Source organism: Mastomys coucha, unplaced genomic scaffold (genome assembly GCF_008632895.1).
Source record: "Mastomys coucha isolate ucsf_1 unplaced genomic scaffold, UCSF_Mcou_1 pScaffold12, whole genome shotgun sequence".
Lineage (NCBI taxonomy): Eukaryota > Metazoa > Chordata > Mammalia > Rodentia > Muridae > Mastomys > Mastomys coucha.
The window spans coordinates 17,324,098-17,346,317 of record NW_022196894.1 but is presented as its reverse complement, the minus strand read 5'-3'; the positions used below and the strand labels follow the sequence as shown (position 1 = coordinate 17,346,317).

At 37.2% G+C, this 22,220-nt stretch overlaps 1 protein-coding gene across 1 annotated transcript in view; it reads left to right on the top strand.

The window, feature by feature from the left end:
* The first annotated feature begins 523 nt into the window (after positions 1-523).
* The window catches only part of Lamp3 (lysosomal associated membrane protein 3), a 41,467-nt gene continuing 19,770 nt past the window's right edge, over positions 524-22,220 (top strand). The window contains exons 1-5 of the mRNA XM_031364640.1: positions 524-596; positions 5,861-6,558; positions 7,384-7,512; positions 16,953-17,010; positions 19,117-19,287. Coding sequence (XP_031220500.1) covers positions 548-596; positions 5,861-6,558; positions 7,384-7,512; positions 16,953-17,010; positions 19,117-19,287 — 1,105 coding nt within the window. The 5' untranslated portion in view covers positions 524-547. The remainder of the gene's footprint in view (positions 597-5,860; positions 6,559-7,383; positions 7,513-16,952; positions 17,011-19,116; positions 19,288-22,220) is intronic.

Here is a 22,220-nt window from a genome sequence, read left to right as displayed (position 1 = left end):
AGACCTGATTAAAATGGAAAAAGCATTTACTCCTAAAACTTCTTTAACTCTGCTGTGGCCTCTTGGATTTTCATAATTATTCTGTAGTACACACACACACACACACACACACACACACACACACACACTCCAAAGTGAGGAAACAATGAACATCACACTGGCATACCTTGCACAGAGAAAGTGCTCTAAAACTATTACACAACTTTTTGTTTGAGTAACTAGCTGACAAGAGTTTACAGAATTGGCTTCAAGCTATTACATAAAGAGGAGACCCATCTGATAAGGGAAGGAGCTTCCCCAGATCTGCCAGCTTTCCTGGAGAAATAATTTCTGTTGCCCCCACCCACACCCTCACCTCTTTCAAACACTCCAGGAAGAGGCGAGTGTTTACTCTCCCACAATGAGATGCCTGCGGTTTCCCTCAGGGTGCAGAACAAGGCTTAGCTCTATTAGCTACCTCTCATGAGGTGAGATCAGTTTTCCTGCCTCCATTCGTACAGTTCAGAAGACCCAAGTACACAACAGCAGCAGAATAATCTCACCTGTCATGCCTGGGCAGATCTCTGCATTAGCTGTACTCTTCCTGTCCCTGGCTGGTAAGTAACACACCCAATTTTCTGTGGTGGCCATTTTTTATCTATTTCTCTTAAATCTAAATGCATGTGTGTGTCCTGGGCCAAAGGGAGAGCTATAGGGCTATAGATATGTTTTCTGCTACTACAGGTACTTAGTGTGAGAACATTTAAAATCTGTTATCTAACAGAGGTGGGGTACATCTATTTTTTTCCAAGGGCCTTTATGGTTTGAGTGGAATTTCTTTGAGTTAGAATAAGTATCAATACCAGAAGACATTGCCTATGGCAATGCCTATTAGTACAGATACCATATCAATGTGAGTGTATAGAAATCACTTTGATTTAATAGAATTAGCCCAGAGCTTAGGAATTGGGGCTGTAGCTGGCTACATACTTCATTCTCTGCTTATCTTAAACATGTTGTTTATTTTATATAAATAGTGACACGTGAAGATATATCAAAAGTTACCTGACCAGTTACACCACTTCACAAAGGTGTAAACTGAGATATCAAAAATGTTATTAAGATAGTGTTGTTGCACATCAAATCAGAGATGTAGCCTAGGAAGCCAAGCTTAAAATGGCTGCTTAAGCACCTATTCTCACTAGAGTATGTTATACACAAGATAATGAGTTCTATCGAGTTCTTGTTCTGTTCTGCTAGCAAGTGTACTGACAAATTTCCAGTTCCTTCTAAAACTACCGAATTTAGCTTGTGAGATCACTGGCAGTCTCCACTGCACTGCTGACATGGAGTGGAGGACCTCACTGGCAGTCTCCACTGCACTGCTGACATGGAGTGGAGGACCTCACTGGCAGTCTCCACTGCACTGCTGACATGGAGTGGAGGACCTCACTGGCAGTCTCCACTGCACTGCTGACATGGAGTGGAGGACCTCACTGGCAGTCTCCACTGCACTGCTGACATGGAGTGGAGGACCTCACTGGCAGTCTCCACTGCACTGCTGACATGGAGTGGAGGACACTGTAGCCTCAGTTGTTCCATGAATCTTATGGAAGCTGTGTGGTCATGACAGCTGCCTTAATGCAAGTAGTTTTGTTTGTGCCATGCTTTCAGAATTATAATTTCATGCTTTCAGAAGTACAGAAAAGAAATGACATAATTTGGGAGTGTAGTGTAATGGTAGTGTTAGCTTAGCATTGGATCCACTCACTAGCACTGTGGGAATAACTTCCCACACTTTAATGTTTTAAGCTAGAAGAAAAAGTAAAAATTGCTGCCTATGCACATACTCTTATCCCTCTAGAAGCAAAAGTAGGATTAAAGATTCCTTGCTACAATAAACACAGGCTCAGCTTATAACTAAACTTTCATTGCTAAGGAAGAATCACTTTGAATATTTATGTGTGTGTATTTAATACTAGTAAGCATTTTGTCTTTGTTATTACAATTTCATGTTCTTTTCTAAGTGTTACACTAAACATGCATTTGTTTATTTATGTGTATATTTTACTGGCTAGTGCTAACATGAGAAATGAAAATTTTCCTCTTCTGAGATTAGGTGACATCACTTTTTTCTTCTTTTTTATTATATTTTCATTATTTAAAACAATTTTTAAACTTAAACATATTTTGATTATATTCTTCCTATCTTTCAAGACATTCCAGATCCTTTCCCCCCACATCCATACAATTTTAAGTCCTTTCTAAAAATAAAAAATCCAACAAAACCCAATACAACAACCTCCAATCAAGTAAACAAAGGAAAACCTACCCCAAACCCCAAAACAATAAAAAGCCAACAACAACCCCCTCCCCCACACCAAACTGTAACCAAACATACATACACAAAAAACAGTAGAGTCCATTGGTCAACTATTCCTGAATGTGAGGCCTATCCTAAAATGGTTGAAATATTCAGTGTCACTCTATTGGAGAAGACTGACTTTCTCTTTCCCAGAAGGTATAACAATACAGCTACTAACCTTTAGCATAGTGGCTAGCTTTTAATTAATTAATTAAAATATAACAAAATATAATTAAAGCAAAACTTGTCACAGTGATGTTGGACGAGACCCATCAATGAAGGGAAAGAGCCCAAGAGAAGGCACAAGAATTAGAGACCCACCTGTTCTCATACTCAGGAATCCAATAAGATCACTAAACTGGATCCGCAATGTACATGCAAAGGACCTGGTACAGACTCATGCAGGTCCTGTGTATTTTGCTTCAGTCTGTGAGTTCATATGGGCTTTGCTTAGTTTGATTTAGAGGGCCTTGTTTCCTTGGTGTCCTCCATTCTCTCTGACTTATACTCTTTACCTCCTCTTCCACAGGGTTTGCTGAACCCTCAGGGGAGGGATTTAATGGAGACATGCCATTTAAGACTGAGTTTTCCAAGGTCTCTTATCCTTTGCACGTCTCCTGGATGTGGGATTTTGTGTTTTTTTTTTTTTTTTCATCTGCTGCTGGAAGAGGTTTTTCTGATGATGGCTGAGCAAGACAATGATCTATGAGTATATCGCAATGTTACTGGAACCATTTTATTGCTACATTTTCTTTTATAGAACAATAGTAGTTGATTTTACCCTAGGTCCTTGTGTTGTCTAATGCCTTATTTGGGTCACTCAAGCAGTGTTCCATCTCATGGAGTGGACATTAAGTCAAATAAAATGTTGGTTTATTAATTCCACACACAAGTTTTGGACCACCATTTCCCTAGCACATATTGCAGCGAGGACAGCATTGTTGAACTAAGGATTATGACTGGATTGGTGTCTATTTTTCTATTTTAGTTTAGTGTGCAAAGTATTGTGATATACTAATGATGCTAGTCCATAGGAGTGAAAGATCTATGTATGCACTAGTTGCACTTCTCCATGTTTAGTGTATTGTGTAGATTTTATCTTCAGTAATGGGGATTGTTTGGAATTTTCCATTTGCCTTCATATATGTGTTTGATTTAGGAAGTTTTTATTGTGTTAGATTTTCACCCTACCCCTCAAACTATCCTTAATTTCAATAGTCTCTACCAAAGTCCCTCCCTTTTCTCTCTCTTCCCCCCATCTCCTCACTTGATCCTATGGTTCCAGCCCTCTCTCACCCATCTCTATCTATTCTATTTTCCTTCCCAAATAAGATTTGTCTTTTTTACCTAGTTCCTTGCTTTTTGCTTTGTACCTATCCTCTGTGGTTCTGTGGATTATAGGTTGGTTATCCATGACTTAACTAATATCTGCATATAAGCAAATGATACCATGTTTGTCTTTCTGGGTATGGGATACCTCACTCAGGATGATTTTTTTTTTTTTTTAGTTTTACCTGTTTACCTGTGACTTTCATGTTTTAAAAATGGCCAAATAATACTCTTTTTTTTGGTAAATGTACCACATTTTCTTTATCCATTCTTTTGTTGAACATCTAGGTTGTTCCCAATTTCTAGCTATTGTGAATAGAGCAGCAATGAACATTGCTGAGTAAGTGTCTCTGTGGTAGGATGAAGAAAAAGTACCTTTGGCTTAAAGCTGCCATGTATTAAATTTCCAGTAATCGCAAAGTTTTAAGGTTAAGGAATGTAATTCAGTAGTATAGTGCTTGGCCACCATATGCAAAGTCTCAAGTTTGATCCTCAGTAGCCAAAGTGCTAAAAGCCTTGTTGTTACCTATTAATACAGAGCAATTAACCACTTAAAATGTATTGAATGAAAGGAGACCTAAGGATACTTATAGGCTATATTGACAGTTATGAACCTGATGATTTCATAAATACCAGTAGAGCCATGTCCTTTGTTCTCCAGCCTCATCCTAGAACCTAGCAAGTATAGTTCCTATAAATGCCTGAGTAAATACAATATAATAAATGAAGTTTGAATGAACAGAGATGATTTCCAGCACACCTCATCAAAGAGTTTCCAAGGGCCAGTTTAAGAATCTAGTCTACTTTTCTGAATTTATATGTGCCTAAAAAAAGGCAAGGAGAGAATCTGGATGAAATAGAGACAGAGGTCTTTAACTTTTTTTTTTTTTTGAGACAGGGTTTCTCTGTGTAGCCTTGGCTGTCCTGTAGACCAGGCTGGCCTCGAACTCAGAAATCCACCTGCCTCTGCCTCCCAAGTGTTGGGATTAAAGGCATGCACAACCACTACCCAGCTGGTCTTTAACTTTTTAAAGGATAACCCTGGAGACAATTTGTGACAACAGCAGACACTATATATTTAGTGGTCCTGAAGGTTTTTCACTGAAACCAACTTGCTAAAGTTTTATAATAATTCTAGAATGTCTTTAAGGGTATTGTCCTTTTTTACTCACACATCTAACTCATATTTGTTGAACACTTTCTATGCACAGGCACTTGTGGTTAAAACTATACACATGACTTTTAATTTTAGGCTTTTAATGTAGTGAATGAGTTGCATAACCAAGAAATAAGCCATTAAGTAAAGATTTTTTTTTTTAAAGGATGAATTCCATACCTACTGGTAATCTGATCATAAAATGTCTTGAAACTATCCTCATATGTGAGTACAAAATGTGATAGGTAAAGCCAAACAATGAATTTATCACTGACATGGAAAATCATGGCAGTAGAGGCTATTGACTATAAGGAGGACAAGGGGAGATACTCCGAAGAGCTGGCATTTTAACCAAATCACTAAGGACCAGAGCAATTATATCTTGATTTTTCTTAGTTAATAAAGACTAGATAGCTCAGACTATTAAGAAAATAATAGAAGTTGGTTTATATTTAGAAAAAGAATGTGGAGGGGAATATAAAGAAAATAGTCTCTTATCTTTGGGAGTAGTTAAGTATAGACTGCATGAATATATATCAATTAACCACAATTTATCCATCATATTGTGGTTTAAACTAAATGATTTGTGAGACCTATTCCAAATTTAGAAGCACATGATTCCATGAAAAATACAAAACTTTCTAACTCTAATGCTGCCTCAGTCTATGAAGTTGTCATAGCTACTGTTCACCCTGGAGCAATTTATGACTTCATTTTGGTTTCATAGTTGAATATAATTGCTTTGGTGTGCATTGGTATCATAACCTACGCAGATAAAGGTTTATATGCAAATATTTGCCATGGGTCATAAATATTTAAAGAACACAGGTACAAACCAAAACACTATGGTGATAGCCTGGTCTCAGAGTCTTAGGTGATCATCCCTTTATTGTTGAAACTCTTGAAAGTTTTCCCTAAACATGAAACTGTATATATCAGTTTACTAATGAGCACATTAAAGTGGGGATGGAGGTGGGATCTTTTAAGCATTTGGTCACTGCTTGTAACACTTCTGCTTTCTTAATTTGCAGTAATTTTACATGGTTACCAAATGAGAAAAAAAGAATTTCCAAAAGCCAGAGGCTATCTTCAATATACTCCAACAACAACAGAACAGACCACAACAAAACCTCCATTACAACTGATTAACCCAAGATCTCATGTAACTTTAGCACCAAGACTCAAGGATGGTTACGTTCAAATGGCTGCTGAAACTTCTACCTTTGAAAACACAGCCCACATAACAATGAACTTAGCAACCCCAGTAACTACAAAGAGCCTTCCACCCATCAGCTCAAGTAGCTACACCTTTGTCAGATCTAATAACTCACACATGACCGCTTCATCTACTGAAGATGCCACTGGTTCTGGCTCAATTGCACATTTACCAATTCCTACAATCAGAGCTAGTCTAGCCACTGTCAACTACATACCTGGGAGAAGACCTACACAACTTGGTGGTCAGATTACCCTTCCCAAATCATTTTTCACAGTGTCACACAAAAGCACAACCAATCAGAGGCCAACTCTCTCTACTGATGTCTCAGGAACATCAGCACTTACACATAAGGACAGATCAACAACCTCACCTGTCCCCTTAGTTCCTAGGCCCACTCTTGTAACTCGATTATCACCAGCCAAGATTGGAACTTATGAAGTCCTAAATGGAAGCAGGCTCTGTATAAAAGCAGAGATGGGAATAGCACTGATTGTTCAAGAAAAGGATTTGGTAAGTTGGGATCATAGGACAATAATGCTATCTTCAAAGTCTGACTGAAGTTGTCTTGCTAAGAATGAGCAACCCTCTACATTGTGTCTTTAGGTGAGACAGGTAGCTGTGGGTTCATTTTTCCAGTGTTCTCTATATAAGGAATGTGTTCCAGAAGACAATTTAAAATAAATAGAGAAAGCAAGGAGAACTTCAACATGTATACTTCTCACTTGGAGTCAGCATTGGCTATATTAGCAATGCTGGATGACAATCACAGCCTGTCTTTGTTTTTCTGTAATGACTTCTTAGCCTTGGTTCCTGTTTAACATGAGACAGTAGAATCTGATATTCTCCATGGTTCTAGCCCATTGTCATATTAATACAAATCCAAATTAGCAAGATTACAGAAAGCTGTTATGTAAAGTATTTTATTTATAAAGAAGTCATAATAAACTATTTTTTACATAGTTTTAACTAAAGAAAACTCATGTCCATATTTGATATAGAAGTACCTTAGAGTACACACTCCTCTCTCTTATTACCTTTCAGTATGTTGAACTGAACAAAATTAGAATTTCATGAAGTTTGCTTTGTATTAGTTATCCATTAAAACTACCTATTATGGGGGAAATTTCTTTTAAGAAAGCCTTTAAACATACGCTTGGAAGTAAGATGATGGCACACAACTGGAGAGTTTGTGTGTGTGTGTGTGTGTGTGTGTGTGTGTGTGTATGTGTGTGTGTGTGTTTAATGAACATCCACTTACTTATTTAGGAGCCTATACTTCTGGCTTGATTTTTTTCTCCTGCCTTTTACTGATTGGACCTATCATATTTGGCTTAGGATTCTGCAACCCAGAGACACTTCAACATTGACCCCAGCCTAACCCATGCCTCTGGGAAATGTGGCTCCCAAAAATCCAACCTCTTCTTGAATTTCCAGGGTGGATCTGTTAATGTCACATTTACCAAGGTAAAGCATGAATTTCTTCACAGTGATTACCTCTAGCAAGGCTTGGACTCTCCCCAATCTAGTGCCAGTGCTTCAGTGCTAAATTTCAAGCTAGATCCTGTCAGTAGTAGCCAAGATCCTCTTGGGGGTCTTTTTAGATAAGAATAAGGAGCTTGGGATGGAAAGAAAGGAAGTGTTGACATCATGTTTGCCTTCTCCTTCAGCCTACTCTGATCAGTCCAAGAAGGTCTTTAGTGCCTCTTAGGAGAACCTTAGCTTTGCAGGGAAGGTCTACTCACCAGTGTTCTTGGCAGATTACACAATGAGGAAGTGGCATAGATGAAAAGACTTGTGGAAATCCCCAGTGGACATCAGATAAGTGGGGTTATTTTAAAACCAAGATCAAATAACCCAATGAGTTCTTTCCAGTCCCTGAAGTCAAAACTCATGGACTTGGAAAGCTCTGAGTTTATCCTGACAGGAGGTAGAGACAGCAAAGTAGAGTGAAAAGGCTTGGGTTTTGAGGTCTGACTCAGATATAAATTTGACTCTATCACTGACTTGTTTTGTGGAAGTAAGCAAGAAATGCTCATTAATATCTGTAAGTTCTATGTTATTACCTAAAAATGAGAAACAGGATCATTTCTATACAAGCATACCTACTATAGAGGAAATGGTGAGTATTCAATAGCTACCTACTGTAAATGAAGTGACTACAATGGACAGACATCTTGGGGCAGGGCAAATAGACGTTCTGGTTATCCCACTGTTTAGAGTTTCCCCAACCTCCACCCCAGCAGTGGCATATTTCATTTTATTCTCCTGGTCCCCTGGGCCTTTTTCCTCTCTCCTCAATATCAGATTCTGACTGCTTATCTTTCCACCCTCTCTTCTCCCACCCAGACCCCTCCCTCACTCTGCCTCCCATGATTATTTTGTCTATGTGGGATTTAAACATCTTCACTTGGACCCTCCTTCATGTTTAACTTCTTAGGGTCTGTGGGGGTATATCATGGGTATTCTGTACTTTTTGACTAATATTTATATATCAGTGAGTATGTATCATGCATGTCCTTTAGGGTCTGGGCTTACCTCCCTTAGAATGATATTTTCTAATTCCATCCTTTTGCCTGCAAAATTCATGATGTCCTTGTTTTTAATAACTGAATAGTATTCCATAATATGAGTGAACCACATTTTTTTTTGTATCCATTCTTTGATTGAGGGACATCTGGGTAGCTTCCAGTTTCTGTTTATTATGAATACGTCTGCTATGAACATAGTGGAACATGTATCCCTGTGATATGGTGGGAGATTTTTGAGTATATGACCAGAAGCAATATAACTAGGTTTGCAGGTAGAACTATTTCCAGTTTTCTGAGGAACTACCAGAGTACCTTCCAGAGTGGTTGTACAAGTTTGGAATCCTACCAACAATGGAGGAGTGTTCTTCTTTCTCCACATCCTTGCCAGCATGCGCTGTCACTTGAGTTTTTGATCTTGCTATTCTGATTGGTGTAAAGTAAAATCTCAGGGTGGTCTTGATTTGCATTTTTTTGATGAATAAGGATGTTGAACATTTCTTTAAATGCTTCTCAGCCAGTTGACATTTCTCTGTTGAAACTTCTATGTTTAGCAATATACCCCATTTTTAATTGGGTCATTTGGCTTTTTGGAATCTAATGTTTTGAGTTCTTTATATATTTTGGGTAGTAACCCTCTATTGGATGTAGGATTAGTGAAGATCTTTTCCCAATCTCTGGCTGTTGTTTTGTTTCATTGACAGTATCCATAGTCTTACAGGAGCCTTTCAGTTCTAAAGGTCCCATTTATCAATTTTTGATATTAGAGCCTGAGCCATTGGTATTCTACTTAGGAAATTGTCTGGCATGCCAATACATTCAAGACTATTTCGCACTTGCTCTTCTATTTGGTTTTATGTTAAGGTCCTTCATCCACATGGACTTGAACTTTGTGCAGGACAATAAATATGGATCAATTTAGATTCTTATAGATGTAGACTGCCAGTTAGACCAGCACCATTTGTTTAAAATACGTTCCTTTTCTTCACTGTAATTTGTTGGCTTTTTTTTGTCAAAAATAGAAAGCCCAAAGTTGTGTTGGTTTATTTCTGGGTCTTGAATTCTATTTCATTTATCAAACTGTCTCAGTACCAGTACCATGCAGTTTTTATCATTATTGCTCTGTAGTACAACTTGAGGACAGGGATAGTTATTTCTCCAAGAGTTCTTTTATTGTTCAGAACTGTTTTAGCTATCCTTTCCCCCCTCCATATGAAGATGAGAATTACTCTTTCAATATCTGCAAAAAATAATGTTCGAATTTTGATGGGGATTGCTCTGAAGCTGAAGATTGCTTTTGGAAAGATGGCCATTTTCACTGTTAGTCCTATGGATTCATGAGCATGATAGATCTTTCCACCTTCTAAGGTTTTCTTTGTTTTCTTCTTCAGACACTTGAAGTTTTTTGTCATACATATTTTTCTCTTGCATGGTTACAGTTACACCAAGATATTTTCTATTATTTGTGGCTATTCTGAAGGGTATTGTTTCCCTATTTTTTTGTCTGACAGTTTATCATTTGTATAAAGGATGAGTACTGATTTATTTGAGTTAATTTTATATCCAGTCACTTTGATGAAGTTGTTTGTCTGCTGTAAGAGTTCTCTTGTAGAATTTTTCGGGTCTCATATATATTATATCATGCCCAAATAGTGATACCTTAACATTTTCCTTTCTAATTTTTATCACCTTTATCTTCTTCTATTGTCTTATTGCTCTAGCTAGATCTTCAAATACTATATTGAGTAGATAGGGAGAAAATGGGCAGACTTGTTTTGTCCCTTGTTTTGGTGGGATTGTTTCAAATTTCTCTCCATTTAATTTGATAATTGGCTACTGGTTTATTATATATTGCTTTTATTATGTTTAGGTATGTGTTCTGAATTCCTAACCCCTCTAAGACTAATAACATAAAAGGGTGTTAGACTTTGTTGAAGGCTTTTTTCAATATCTAATGAAATAATCATGTGATTCTTTTCTTTGAGTTTTTTTACATGGTGGGTTGCATTTATGGATTTTCATATATTGAACCATCCCTGTATTCCTGGGATGAAGACTACTTGATCCTGGTAAATGTTGTTTTTGATGTGCTCTCAGATTCTGTTTGTGAGAATTTTATTGAGTATTTTGCATCAATGTTTGTAAGTGAAATTGGTTTGAAGTTCTATTTCTTGTTGGGTTTTGTGCAGTTTAGGTATCAAAGTAACTGTGGCTCCATAGAATGAATTAGATAGTTTTTGTTCTGTTTCTATTTTGTGGAATAGTTTGAGGAATATTGCTCTTCTTTGAATGTCTATTGGAGTTCTGCACTAAAACCATCTGGACCTGGGGTCATTTTGGTTGGTGATCTTTAAATGACTGCTTCTACTTCTTTAGGGTTTGTAGTACTGTTCGAATAGTTTACCTCCTCTTGATTTAACTTTGGCACATGGTATCTGTACAGAAAATTATCCGGTTCATCTAGATTTTCCAGTTTTGTCAAGTATAAACTTTTGTAGTCAAACCTGACGATTTTTTGAATTTCCAGTTTTTGTTGTTATGTCTGTCTCCCTTTTCTTTTCTTTTCTTTTTTAAAAAAAGATTTATTTATTATTATATGTAAGTACACTGTAGCTGTCTTCAGACACACCAAAAGAGGGCATCAGATCTCATTACAGATGGTTGTAAGCCACCATGTGGTTGCTGGGATGTGAACTCAGGACCTCCAGAAGAGCAGTCACTGCTCTTAACCACTGAGACATTTCCCCAGCACCTCCCCCCCCCAAGACTGTTTCCCTTTTCATTTCTTATTTTGTTGATTGGGATACTGTATCTGAGCGTTTTAGTTAGTTTGTCTAAGGGTTTGTTATCTTGTTGATTTTCTCAAAGAACCAGGTTTTGGCTTTGTTGATTCTTTGTATTCTTCTCATTGTTTCTAATTGGTTGATTTCAGCCCCAAGTTTGACTGTTTCCCACCTTCTTTTCCTTGGTGTGTTTGCTTCTTTTTGTTTTAGAGCTTTCAGGTATACTGTTAAGTTGCTAGTATAGGATCTTTATGAAGGCACTTAGTGCTATGAATTTTCCTCTTAGCACTGCTTTCATTGTGTCCCATAAATTTGTGTATGCTGTGTTTTCTGGAAAGTCTTTAATTTCATTCTGTATTTCTTCCTTGACCAATTTATCATTGAGTAGAGAGTTGTTCAGTTTCCATGAGTATATGGACTTTCTGTTGTTTTTGTTGTTATTGAAGTCCAGGCTTATTCCCTGTTGATTTGAGAGAGTGCAAGGGATTATTTCAATCTTTCTATATCTATTGAGGCTTGCTTTGTGTTAGAGTATATGGTCAACTTTGAGAAAGGTTCCTTGAGTTGCTGAGAAGAGGGTATATTCTTTTGTTTTGGAGTTGTTTGAAATGTCCTATAGATATTTGCTAAATCCACTTGGTTTATAACTTCTGTTAGTTTCATTGTGTCTTTGTTTAGTTCTGTTTCAATGACCTGTCCATTGGTGACAGTTGGGTGTTTAAGTATTGGGTTCCATTTTGGTCCTGGTTTGGGCCTTGAGGAAAAACCTGAGCCTGGCTCAAGTTTCTGTGGCCTTGTGGGAGAGCCTAAGCCTGGCTCGAGTTTTGAGACCTGTCTCACTCACTTCAGTATCAGGATGATTCCTCTTCTTCTTCTTCTTCTTCTTCTTCTTCTTCTTCTTCTTCTTCTTCTTCTTCTTCTTCTTCTTCTTCTTCTTCTTCTTCTTCTTTGTCTTCTTCTTCATCTTCATCTTCATCTTCTTCTTCTCCCTTCTTTCTTTCTTCCTTCCTTCCTTTCTTTCTTCCTTCCTTCCTTTCTTCTTCCTCTTCTTCTTCTTCTTCTTCTTCTTCTTCTTCTTCTTCTTCTTCTTCTTCTTCTTCTTCTTCTTCTTCTTCTTCTTCTCCTTCTCCTTCTCCTTCTTCTTCTTCTTTTTGTTGTTGGAGGTGGTCCTATGTGTATTTGATTCTATTCTGGGTTTGTTGTGACATGATTAATTTCTTCTGTTTTGTTGTGTGTAATTACCTTCCTTGTGCTGGAGTTTTTCTTCTAGTATGCTCTTTAAAGCAGTAATAGTAAAAAGATACTGTTTAAATTAGGGTTTTTCATGGAAAACCTTCATTTCTCTCCTTCATTTCTCTTCTTTGTTTCTATGGTGATTGAGAGTTTTGCTTGGCATAGTAGTCTTGGCTGGCATCTGTGGTGTTTTTAGGAATGCAAGTCTCCTGTCTGTTGCAGTAAATCTCCAATGCCAATAAGCCCATGCAAAATTCACACAACTCAGTTACAATATTTATAAGCTGTACCCCTAGATTGGGCAGTTATACTACTACACTACAGTTGTTACTTGCAGCTTCTCCAGGCCATGTGGTTCTGCTCCTTCTTTCTTCTACCTCTTCTTTCTCCATTCTTCCTCCACTCTCTAAAATCTTCAGCCTTACCTTTCCCTTCCATTTCCCAATCACAGGCTCTAGCCTTTATTTGACCAGTTAAAATGGGGAGAAGGGTCACATGAAATCACCTGAGTACATGATCCACTCCTTGTTTGGGCAGCCCCTCTTGAGAAAGCAGAATTAACATCAGAATACAAATAGCACCAGTGCAGCTTACAACACTTTCCCAGGATCTTCTGGCTTTTAGGGTCTCTGATGAGAAGTCAGGTGTAATTCTGATAGGTCTACCTTTATATGGTACATGGTCTTTTCCCCTTGCATCTTTTAATATTCTTTATTTGTTCTGTAATTTAGTGTTTTGATTATTATGTCAGGGAAGAATTTTGTTTTCTGGTCCAATCTGCTTGGTTTTCTGTATCTAGTCCTTTGTTGAGGGTTCTTTCCAGCTTCTGGCTATTATAAATAAGGCTGCTATGAACATAGTGGAGCATATGTCCTTATTACATGTTGGAGCATCTTCTGGATATATGCTCAGGAGTGGTATATAGCTGGGTCCTCAGGTGGTACTATGTCCAATTTCCTAAGGAACCATCAAACTGATTTCAAGAGTGGTTGTACCAGCTTGCAATCCCACCAGCAATGAAGGAATGTTCCTCTTTCTCCACAATCTCACCAGCATCTGCTGTCACCTGCATTTTTGTTCTTAGCAATTCTGACTGGTATGAGGTGGAATCTCAGGGTTGTTTTGATTTGCATTTTCCTGATGACTAAGGATGTTGAAGATTTCTTTAAGTGTTTCTCAGCCATTTAAGATTCTTCATTTGAGAATTCTCTACTTAGATTTGTACTCCACTTTTTAATAGGGTTATTGGGTTCTCTGGAGTCTGCCTTCTTGAGTTCTTTGTATATTTTGGATATTAGCTTTCTATCAGATGTAGGGTTGGTAAATATCTGTTCCCAATCTGTGGGTTGCTGTTTTGTACTGTTTACAGTGTCCCTTGCCTTACAGAAGCTTCTCAATTTTCTGAGGTCCCATTTGTCAATTGTTGCTCTTAAAGCATAAGCCATTTGTGTTCTGTTCAGGAAGTTTTACTGTATGCCCAAGTATTCGAGGCTCTTCCGCACTTTCTTTTCTATTAGATTCAGTGTATCTGGTTTTATGTGGAGGTCCTTGATACACTTGGACTTGAGTTTGAGCAAGGAGATAGGTATGGATCAATTTGCATTCTTTTACATGCAGATCACCAGTTGAACCTGCACAGTTTTATTGAAAATGCTTTTTTTCCACTGGATGGTTTTGGCTCCTTTGTCAAAGATCAAGTGACCATAGGTGTGTGGGTTCATTTCTAGGTCTTACATTCTATCCATTTGATCTACTTGCCTGGTTCTGTACCCATACCATGCCATTTTTTTAAAGTCACTATTGCTCTATAGCATAGCTTGAGGCCAGGGATGGTAATTCTCCCAGAAGTTCTTTTATTGTTGAGAATAGTTTTTGCTATCCTAGTTTTTTTTTTTTTGTTATTCTAAATGAATTTGCAAACTGCTCTTTCAAACTCTATGAAGAATTGAGTTGGAATTTTGATGAGGATTGCATTAAATCTGTAGGTTGCTTTTGGTAAGATGGCCATTTTTACTATCTTAATCCTGCCAATTCATGTGCATGGGAGATCTTTCCATCTTCTGAAGTCTTCGATTTCTTTCTTCAGAGACTTGAAGTTCTCATCAAACAGATCTTTTACTTGCTTGGTTAGGGTCACACCAAGATATTTCATATTGTTTGTGACTATTGTGAAGAGTGTTGTTGCCCTAATTTCTTTTGTGTACCTTTTACCCCTTGAGTAAAGGAAGGCTACTAATTTGTTTGAGTTAATTTTGTATCCAACCACTTTGCTGAAGTTGTTTAACAGCTGAAGGAGCTCTCTGGTAGAATTTTTGGGGTCACTTATGTATACTATCATATCATCTGCAAATAATGATAACTTGACTTACTCCTTCCCAACTTGTATCCTTTTGATCTCTTTTTGTTTTCTAATTATTCTGGCTAGAACTTCAAATACTATATTGTATAGGTAGGGAGAGAGTGGGCAGCCTTGTCTAGTCCCTCATTTTAATGGGATTGCTTTGAGTTTCTCTCCATTTAGTTTGATGTTGGATAATGGTTTGCTGTATGTTGCTTTTATTAAATTTATGTATGCACCTTGAATTCCTGATCTCTCTATTTAGTTTGATGTTGGCTACTGGTTTGCTGTATATTGCTGTACGTTTAGGTATGGGCCTTAAATTTCTGATCTTTCCAAGACATTTACCATGAAGGGATATTGAATTTTGTCAAATGCTTTTTCAACATCTAATGAAATGATCATGTGGTCTTTTTATTGAGATTGTTTACATATTGGATGACATTGATGGATTTCCATATATTGAACCATCCCTACATCCCTGGATGGAACCTATTCGATCATGGTGGATGATTATTTTGATGTGTTTTTGGATTTGGTTTGTGAGAATTTTATTGAATATTTTTGCATCAATATTCATAAGGGAAATTGGTCTGTAGTTCTCTTTCTTTGTTGGGTCTTTGTGTGGTTTAGGTATCAGTGTAACTGTGGTTTCATAGAAAGAATTCAGTAGTGTTCCTTCTGTTTCTATTTTGTAGAATAGTTTGAAGAATATTGGTAGTAGATCTTCTTTGATGGTCTTATAGAATTCTGCATGCTAAAATCATCTGCCCCTGGGCTCTTTTTGGTTGGGAGACTTCTAATGTCTCCATCTATTTCCTTAGGGGTTATGGGGATGTTTTGAGGGTTTATCTGATCCTGATTTAAATTTGATTCCTGATATCTGTCTAGAAAATCATCAATTTCATTCAGGTTTTCTAGTTTTTCAGTAATGTCTGATTATTTTTTGAATTTCCTCGGTTTCTGTTGTTATGTCTCCCCTTTCATTCTTGATTTTGTTAATTTGGATACTGTCTCTGTGCCCTCTGGTTAGTCTGGCTAAGGGTTTGTCTATCTTGTTGATTTTCTCAAAGAATTAGCTCCTAATTTTGTTGATTCTTTGTATAGTTCTTTTTTTTTTTTTTTTTTTTACCTGGTTTATTTTAGCCCTGAGTTTGGTTATTTCCTATTGTCTACTCCTTTTGTGTGTATTTGCTTCTTTTTTTCTAGACCTTTCAGATGTGTTGAGCTGCTAGTGTAGACTCTCTCTAGTTTCTTTTTGGAGGCACTCACAGCTATGAATTTTCATCTTACCACTGCTCTCATTGTATTGCATGAGTTTGGGTATGTTCTGCCTTCATTTTTATTAAAGTATAAAGTTCTTTAATTTCTTTCTATATTTCTTCCTTGACCAAGTTATCATTGAGTAGATAGTTGTTCACCTTCCATGTGTACATGGGACTCCTGTTGTCTTGTTATTGTTGAAGACCAGCCTTAGTCTGTGGTGATCTGATAGAATGGGATTATTAGTTCAATCTTCTTGTATTTGTTGAGGCTTGTTTTGTGTTCGATTATATGGTCAACTTAGGAGAACGTACCATGACGTACTAAGAAGAAGATATTTAAATCCATTCAGTTTATAACTTCTTTTAGTTTCACTGTGTCTCTGTTTAATTTTTGTTCCCATGATCTCTCCATTGGTGAGAGTGGGGTGTTGAAATCTCCTACCGTTATTATGTGAGGTTCAATGTGTGTTTTGAGATTTAGTAGCATTTCTTTTACAAATGTAAGTACCCTTGCACTTGGGGCATAGATGTTCAGAATTGAGAGTTCATCCTGGTGGACTTTTCCTTTGATAAGTATGTAGTGACCTTCCCTATATTTTTTTGATAACTTTTGGTCGAAAGTCTATTTTGTTGGATATTAGGATGGCTACTCCAGCTTGTTTCTTGGGACCATTTGCTTGGAACTTTTTTTCCATCGTTTTACTTTGAGGGAATACCTGTCTTGAGATTACTCAAAGGTTAACACATTGCTCTTTTACAGGAAGAAAACTTATATTATATTAGTGAAGTTGGAGCATATTTGACCATCTCAAATACAGGTTAGTAAAAGAACAGCTCTCATATAACTGTTGTCTGGTTAGCTTAATTTCTTATCATTGAGTCTGATAGTTTTTGATGATGTTTTAAATAAAAACAACACATGGACCTAAAATTTTGGGGGAATTCAAGACCTGTGTGTACTTCAATTTATCTGATCATGGACGATGATGGTCTAGATTATATTAACAATACCAAACTATAAGTTTAGTTCCTTTTTAAACTGATTTATTATTGGAGTGAAATTTATTCTGTATTCTTAATTGTATATTATTCTATAAAATTATGATATAGCTAGGTAACAAGTCTGTGTTAGCCATAATTGTCCAAGCTGATATGATTCTGTATAGTAGAGTTTGCATTCCAGAAAGAAAGAGCACCATATACAACCATATTAAATTATATTCTTAAGTGATAATCAGTTCCAAGAGTAATCACAAGCCAGAATGCCAAAGAATGGAGAGTTGTTTAGTGTGTACTTTGGGAAGCCTCCAGAGGAGAAAGACTATTTTGAAGATGGGCTGTTTGAGCTCAGTATCTCTAGGGACATTTTATTTGAGGCAACTTTCCCAGATGGCATTAATAAAAGGTGCATGGGTTTTAATGAGTGAGTTTGTTAAAGTAGCTATATTTACTATTTTTATATTGGCTAGTAAAGCTTTATGGCTAAGGTGACTTATAGAAGGAAGGGCATACTTGGTTTATGGTTCCAAAGACATGAGTTCATTAGCATCATGGCAGAGAAGTGTGCTGCAGAAAGACACAGTGATTAGGGCATGGGGCAGGAACTGAGGAGTTACAACTTTTTTTTTAAAGATTTATTTATGTATTTTTATGTGTATGAGTACACTGTAGTTGTACAGGTGGCCGCTCGCTCTGGTCTGCTTGCTCTGGTGTAATACACTGTAGCTGTGTTCAGACGCACCAGAAGAGGGCGTCAGATCTCATTATGGGTGGTTGTGAGCCACCATGTGGTTGCTGGGATCCGAACTCAGGACCTTCGGAAGAGCAGTCAGTTCTTATCCGCTGAGCCATCTCGCCAGCCCTGAGGAGTTACATCTTGATCTGTAAGCTGAGGCAGTGATGCACTCCTCCAACAAGGCCACTTCCCCAGGCAGTGCCATCATCTGAAGACCAATATTAAAATGTCAGATTCTATGAGGGATTTTCTCATTTAAGGTACCACAGCAGCTAAGAAACAATAGTGCTGTTTCTAATGCCCTAGAAAGTGAATACACAATACATGTGGTCTAGAGCATGTAGAACCTATGGGTAGGTCAGCTAAAGACTTGAGATTTTATTTTAAAGCTATTCTAAAGCATGTTAGTATACCATGAGAAGATTTGGGTTAAATGAGTGGTATAACAGACTTGCATTTATAAGCATTCACTTTGTTTTCCTTATAGAAAACCCATAGAGAGACATTTAAAAAAACTTATATATGTTCATGTTTAGAGAGACAATATTTCGATCAAAATCTAATGAGCTTATAGAAGCCCTCAGGTATTACCCTAGAAAATCTAGCTTTAGATATCACATTTGTATTGAGCTTATGCTCTATGCTAGTCACTACCTTTGGAACTTTCTGCTTTTTAAAAAAGTATTATTATTTGATTGGTTTTAACATTGTTAATTAATGATCTCCCAGTAATGATATTTGCTAAGAAGTAAAACTGTGGGGACAAAGTCATTGTGGTACTGCTACTATTATTGGTAACAGTAATTCATTATCATTACAGTACTGATATAAGACTTAATGTTAATGGGGATGGCAGCAACAGGATAGACCAATGATAATAGATAGGGGAGATAATAGATGGGTAGGGAGATAATAGATAAATGCAGATTTATATCACATGATACAGTAGTGTAAATAGATAATTTAGTACATCATCTCAGGCCAACTTGTTAATTTTCACAAAAGTAGTGAAATTGCCACAAAAGTACTCTGCATACTTAGAACATTTTTTCATGAATAAAAGATGTCAGGACTTCAAAGTTACCCCATCTGAAGGAAGGCAACTGGCTATTCATAAGCAGTGTAGTGGTATCTGGAACTCATTGATATTGTCAGGTTTCTTATCCATCATATTTAACTTTGTCTTCAGAGAAGACTTACCAGGGAAAGAAGAATACTATGATGATGTTTGAGACAGTAGTTGGGCATTCTTTCAAGTGTGTCAGTGAGCAGAGCATCCAGCTGTCAGCTCAGCTTCAAATGAATACAATGAATATCCACCTTCAGGCCTTTGAGTTTGAAGGAGACTCCTTTGGAAATGGTAAGTTAAATGTCCTCAAGTCACAAGCAGCCTTCAAAATCTTAGGAGGCAGTTCCAAGGTGTCTTTCTCCTGAAGCTATCAAGGGGCCAGAGCACATGGGTTGACTGTAATAGTATAACTCTGTGAAGCTTTAAGGGTTGTACTCACCCTGGGCTTACATGTGAAAACCATATATATAACTACACCTGTGCCTACCAATTTACTGCTGTAGGATGGCTCTTCATCTGACTCACTCATTTAAACACACACACACACACACACACACACACACACACACACACACACACACATACACGTATGCATGCACACACACCAAAAAAGAGGGGAAACATTGTGCACACCTCTTGTAAATACTGTTGAAGACTAAACAACTCTAGCATGTTTAGAAGACATTTTAAACTTCTTCAGTAAGAGATTTTGAAAAGATTTTGTAGCAGATTCTTCCCATTTGTAGAGAGGGAAAAGCAAGATGTGCTTTGTCCACATTCAAGAATGAAGTTAAACTCTGTCAGAGTCACTTTTCTGGACTATAAAGCATCATTAGACATCTTCTCTCAGTTTAGTTTACATAAATCTGACTTTTTCTTTGCATTTGAACTATAACACAGAGCTCATCTAGAACTTCCCAGGGTGAAACTAGCTCTTAGATGAAGGCCAGGGATAGGTCGGACACTTTTGAGAAAATCCCTTGTCTTAGTCACTGTTCTTTTGCTATGAAAAAATACCATAATCATAGCAACTCATAAAAAGAGGCATTCAACAGTTTCATAGGGCTAGTTTATTATCATTGTAGTGAGGAGCATGTGGCATATAGGGAGTCCTGGCTCTAGAGCTGAGAGCTTTATATCCAGATCCATAGATATCAGAGAGAAAACAGAGAGAACCTGGTCTGGCACAGAAGTTTGAAACCAAAAGCCCACTCCTAATGATATATTTCCTGAAACAAGGCCACATGTACTACAAGGCCACATTTCCTCATCCTTATAGTTCTTCTCAAATAGTGCCACACCCTGATGAGTAAGCATTCAAATATATGAGCCCACATGAGCCATTATTATTCAAACCACCACAACCATCTTTTCCATGTTTAGAAAACAGTGTTATTTAGTATTCTATGTTTGACCAGAATAGTCATAAACATCACCTAAAATATCTCTCTTGTTGGAACTCAAAAATATTGTAAGTACTTTTCAAACAACATGATTAGAAGCTTCATGTGAACTTCTAATATGAATCTGATTTTACATTGGGTTCCGTTATATAAGTAAAGATGTGTCTAGGGAAAAAAAACTTCTTTTTCATTTGCTGAACTAAGAATTCATGTGTTATTTGCTTGGATCCTGTGTTTTTGAAGGATTTCTTTCTGTCTTACGTTTTCTGAATTTGCTTTGTGTCATTGTCATAGGGTTAATATTAGTAAGTATCACCACAGTTAGGCTGTCAAAAGCTGATCTTAGAGTGTCTAACTTCTAGAATATATTTATGTCTTTGGGAAAAATTCTCTAACACTAATCATGTGATCTCAGAATGAAGCACAGAGTTGTCTATCTAATTGCAAAAAACTTCTGTGAAGCAGGAAAAGGAGAGATCTGGCAAATGAGACCTCTCTCATGTCTAGTTGCCATTATGAATGCTCACAAGCAGATGCATAAAAGCTCTCTTCTTTATTTTCCTAAGGAAGAAATAATCAATAATTAAAGCAAACCTAAGCAAGAGACCAATATTCCTTCACTCTTGTTGCTATTCACGTTCTCATTGAACTCTCATAAACTCCTACCATTCTAACACCCCAAAGTTTCCAGTTTTGTTACGGCCTTAGGTCAAGTCTACATTCCTAGGTTTTTGTAATTCAAAAAAGAATTTTTATAATGCTCAAGTAGAAAGATATATGTCATTCTTTAAATGCTATATTTTATGAGTGGCAGTCATTTAAAAAGGAGAACACTATTGTGTGAATGATATTTAAAGAAATGGTACAAGGGCCACGGGGAAGTGCTCTTGATGAGGGGTAGATCAATAAGGAAAGTTTTCTACAGTTTCTGTTTTTCCACTCATTAGTTTAAACAGGAAGCTCATGCAATCTTGGCAACCACTCTGGTTTCTGTTTACTTATGAAATGCATTTGCTCTTTTTGGATGTGTCTTAGTTTGTTCCACATTCCTAAGGGGTTGAAGGAAGCATATGGAAGATTTAAGAGAGCCTGAAGGACCTAGGTTTCTTCTAAGTGACGTATAGTTAATAGCACACATCTGGCTTGGAGAGATGTGTTCTCCTCACTCCTATGTCAAACACTTTTTTTTTAGACTCCCAGGTATGAAGTGTCAAGGGCTCTGGTAAAGCTCTACAGAACAGAGTGGAGGTGTTTACTTATGATGTTACCCACCATCTTGAGGAACAACCACATTAAAGTTTATTTATTTTGTGGATGTAGCTTCCAAACCAGATGGGAATAAGAGGCAGAGCTTAATGTAAAGACTAGAGCAATAAGGTATTTTGTAAAATTTTAAGTTTTATTTCCACCACCTTCAGTGAGTTCTCTAGGCTGATAGGTTTCTGTTATCTATCTGTGCTAACATAAATTGTCCTTCATGTTAACATGGATGAACATTCTAATAGCTATGAAGAGCAGGAGTTTCTTTGGAATAACGAATAAACCAACATTTGAATATGTTAATTTCTCACAGCTTTGCTTGCTTTCTTCCATACAGAGTGGTGAATAATCTATGACAGACTCCTAATTCTGCCTCCCTCTTTCTATCCAACACACACATAGCCAGTCTAAGAAACTTTCAACAAATGAACAAAATTCTATAATTACCTCTTTCTGTTTGGAATAAATAAGTGTGTGTGCTTCATAGTCTTTGTTTTCAAGCATAGACACTAGAAAGAGTGAACACAGGAACTGAAGAAAGTGAGCTGAGAGCCATCCTAA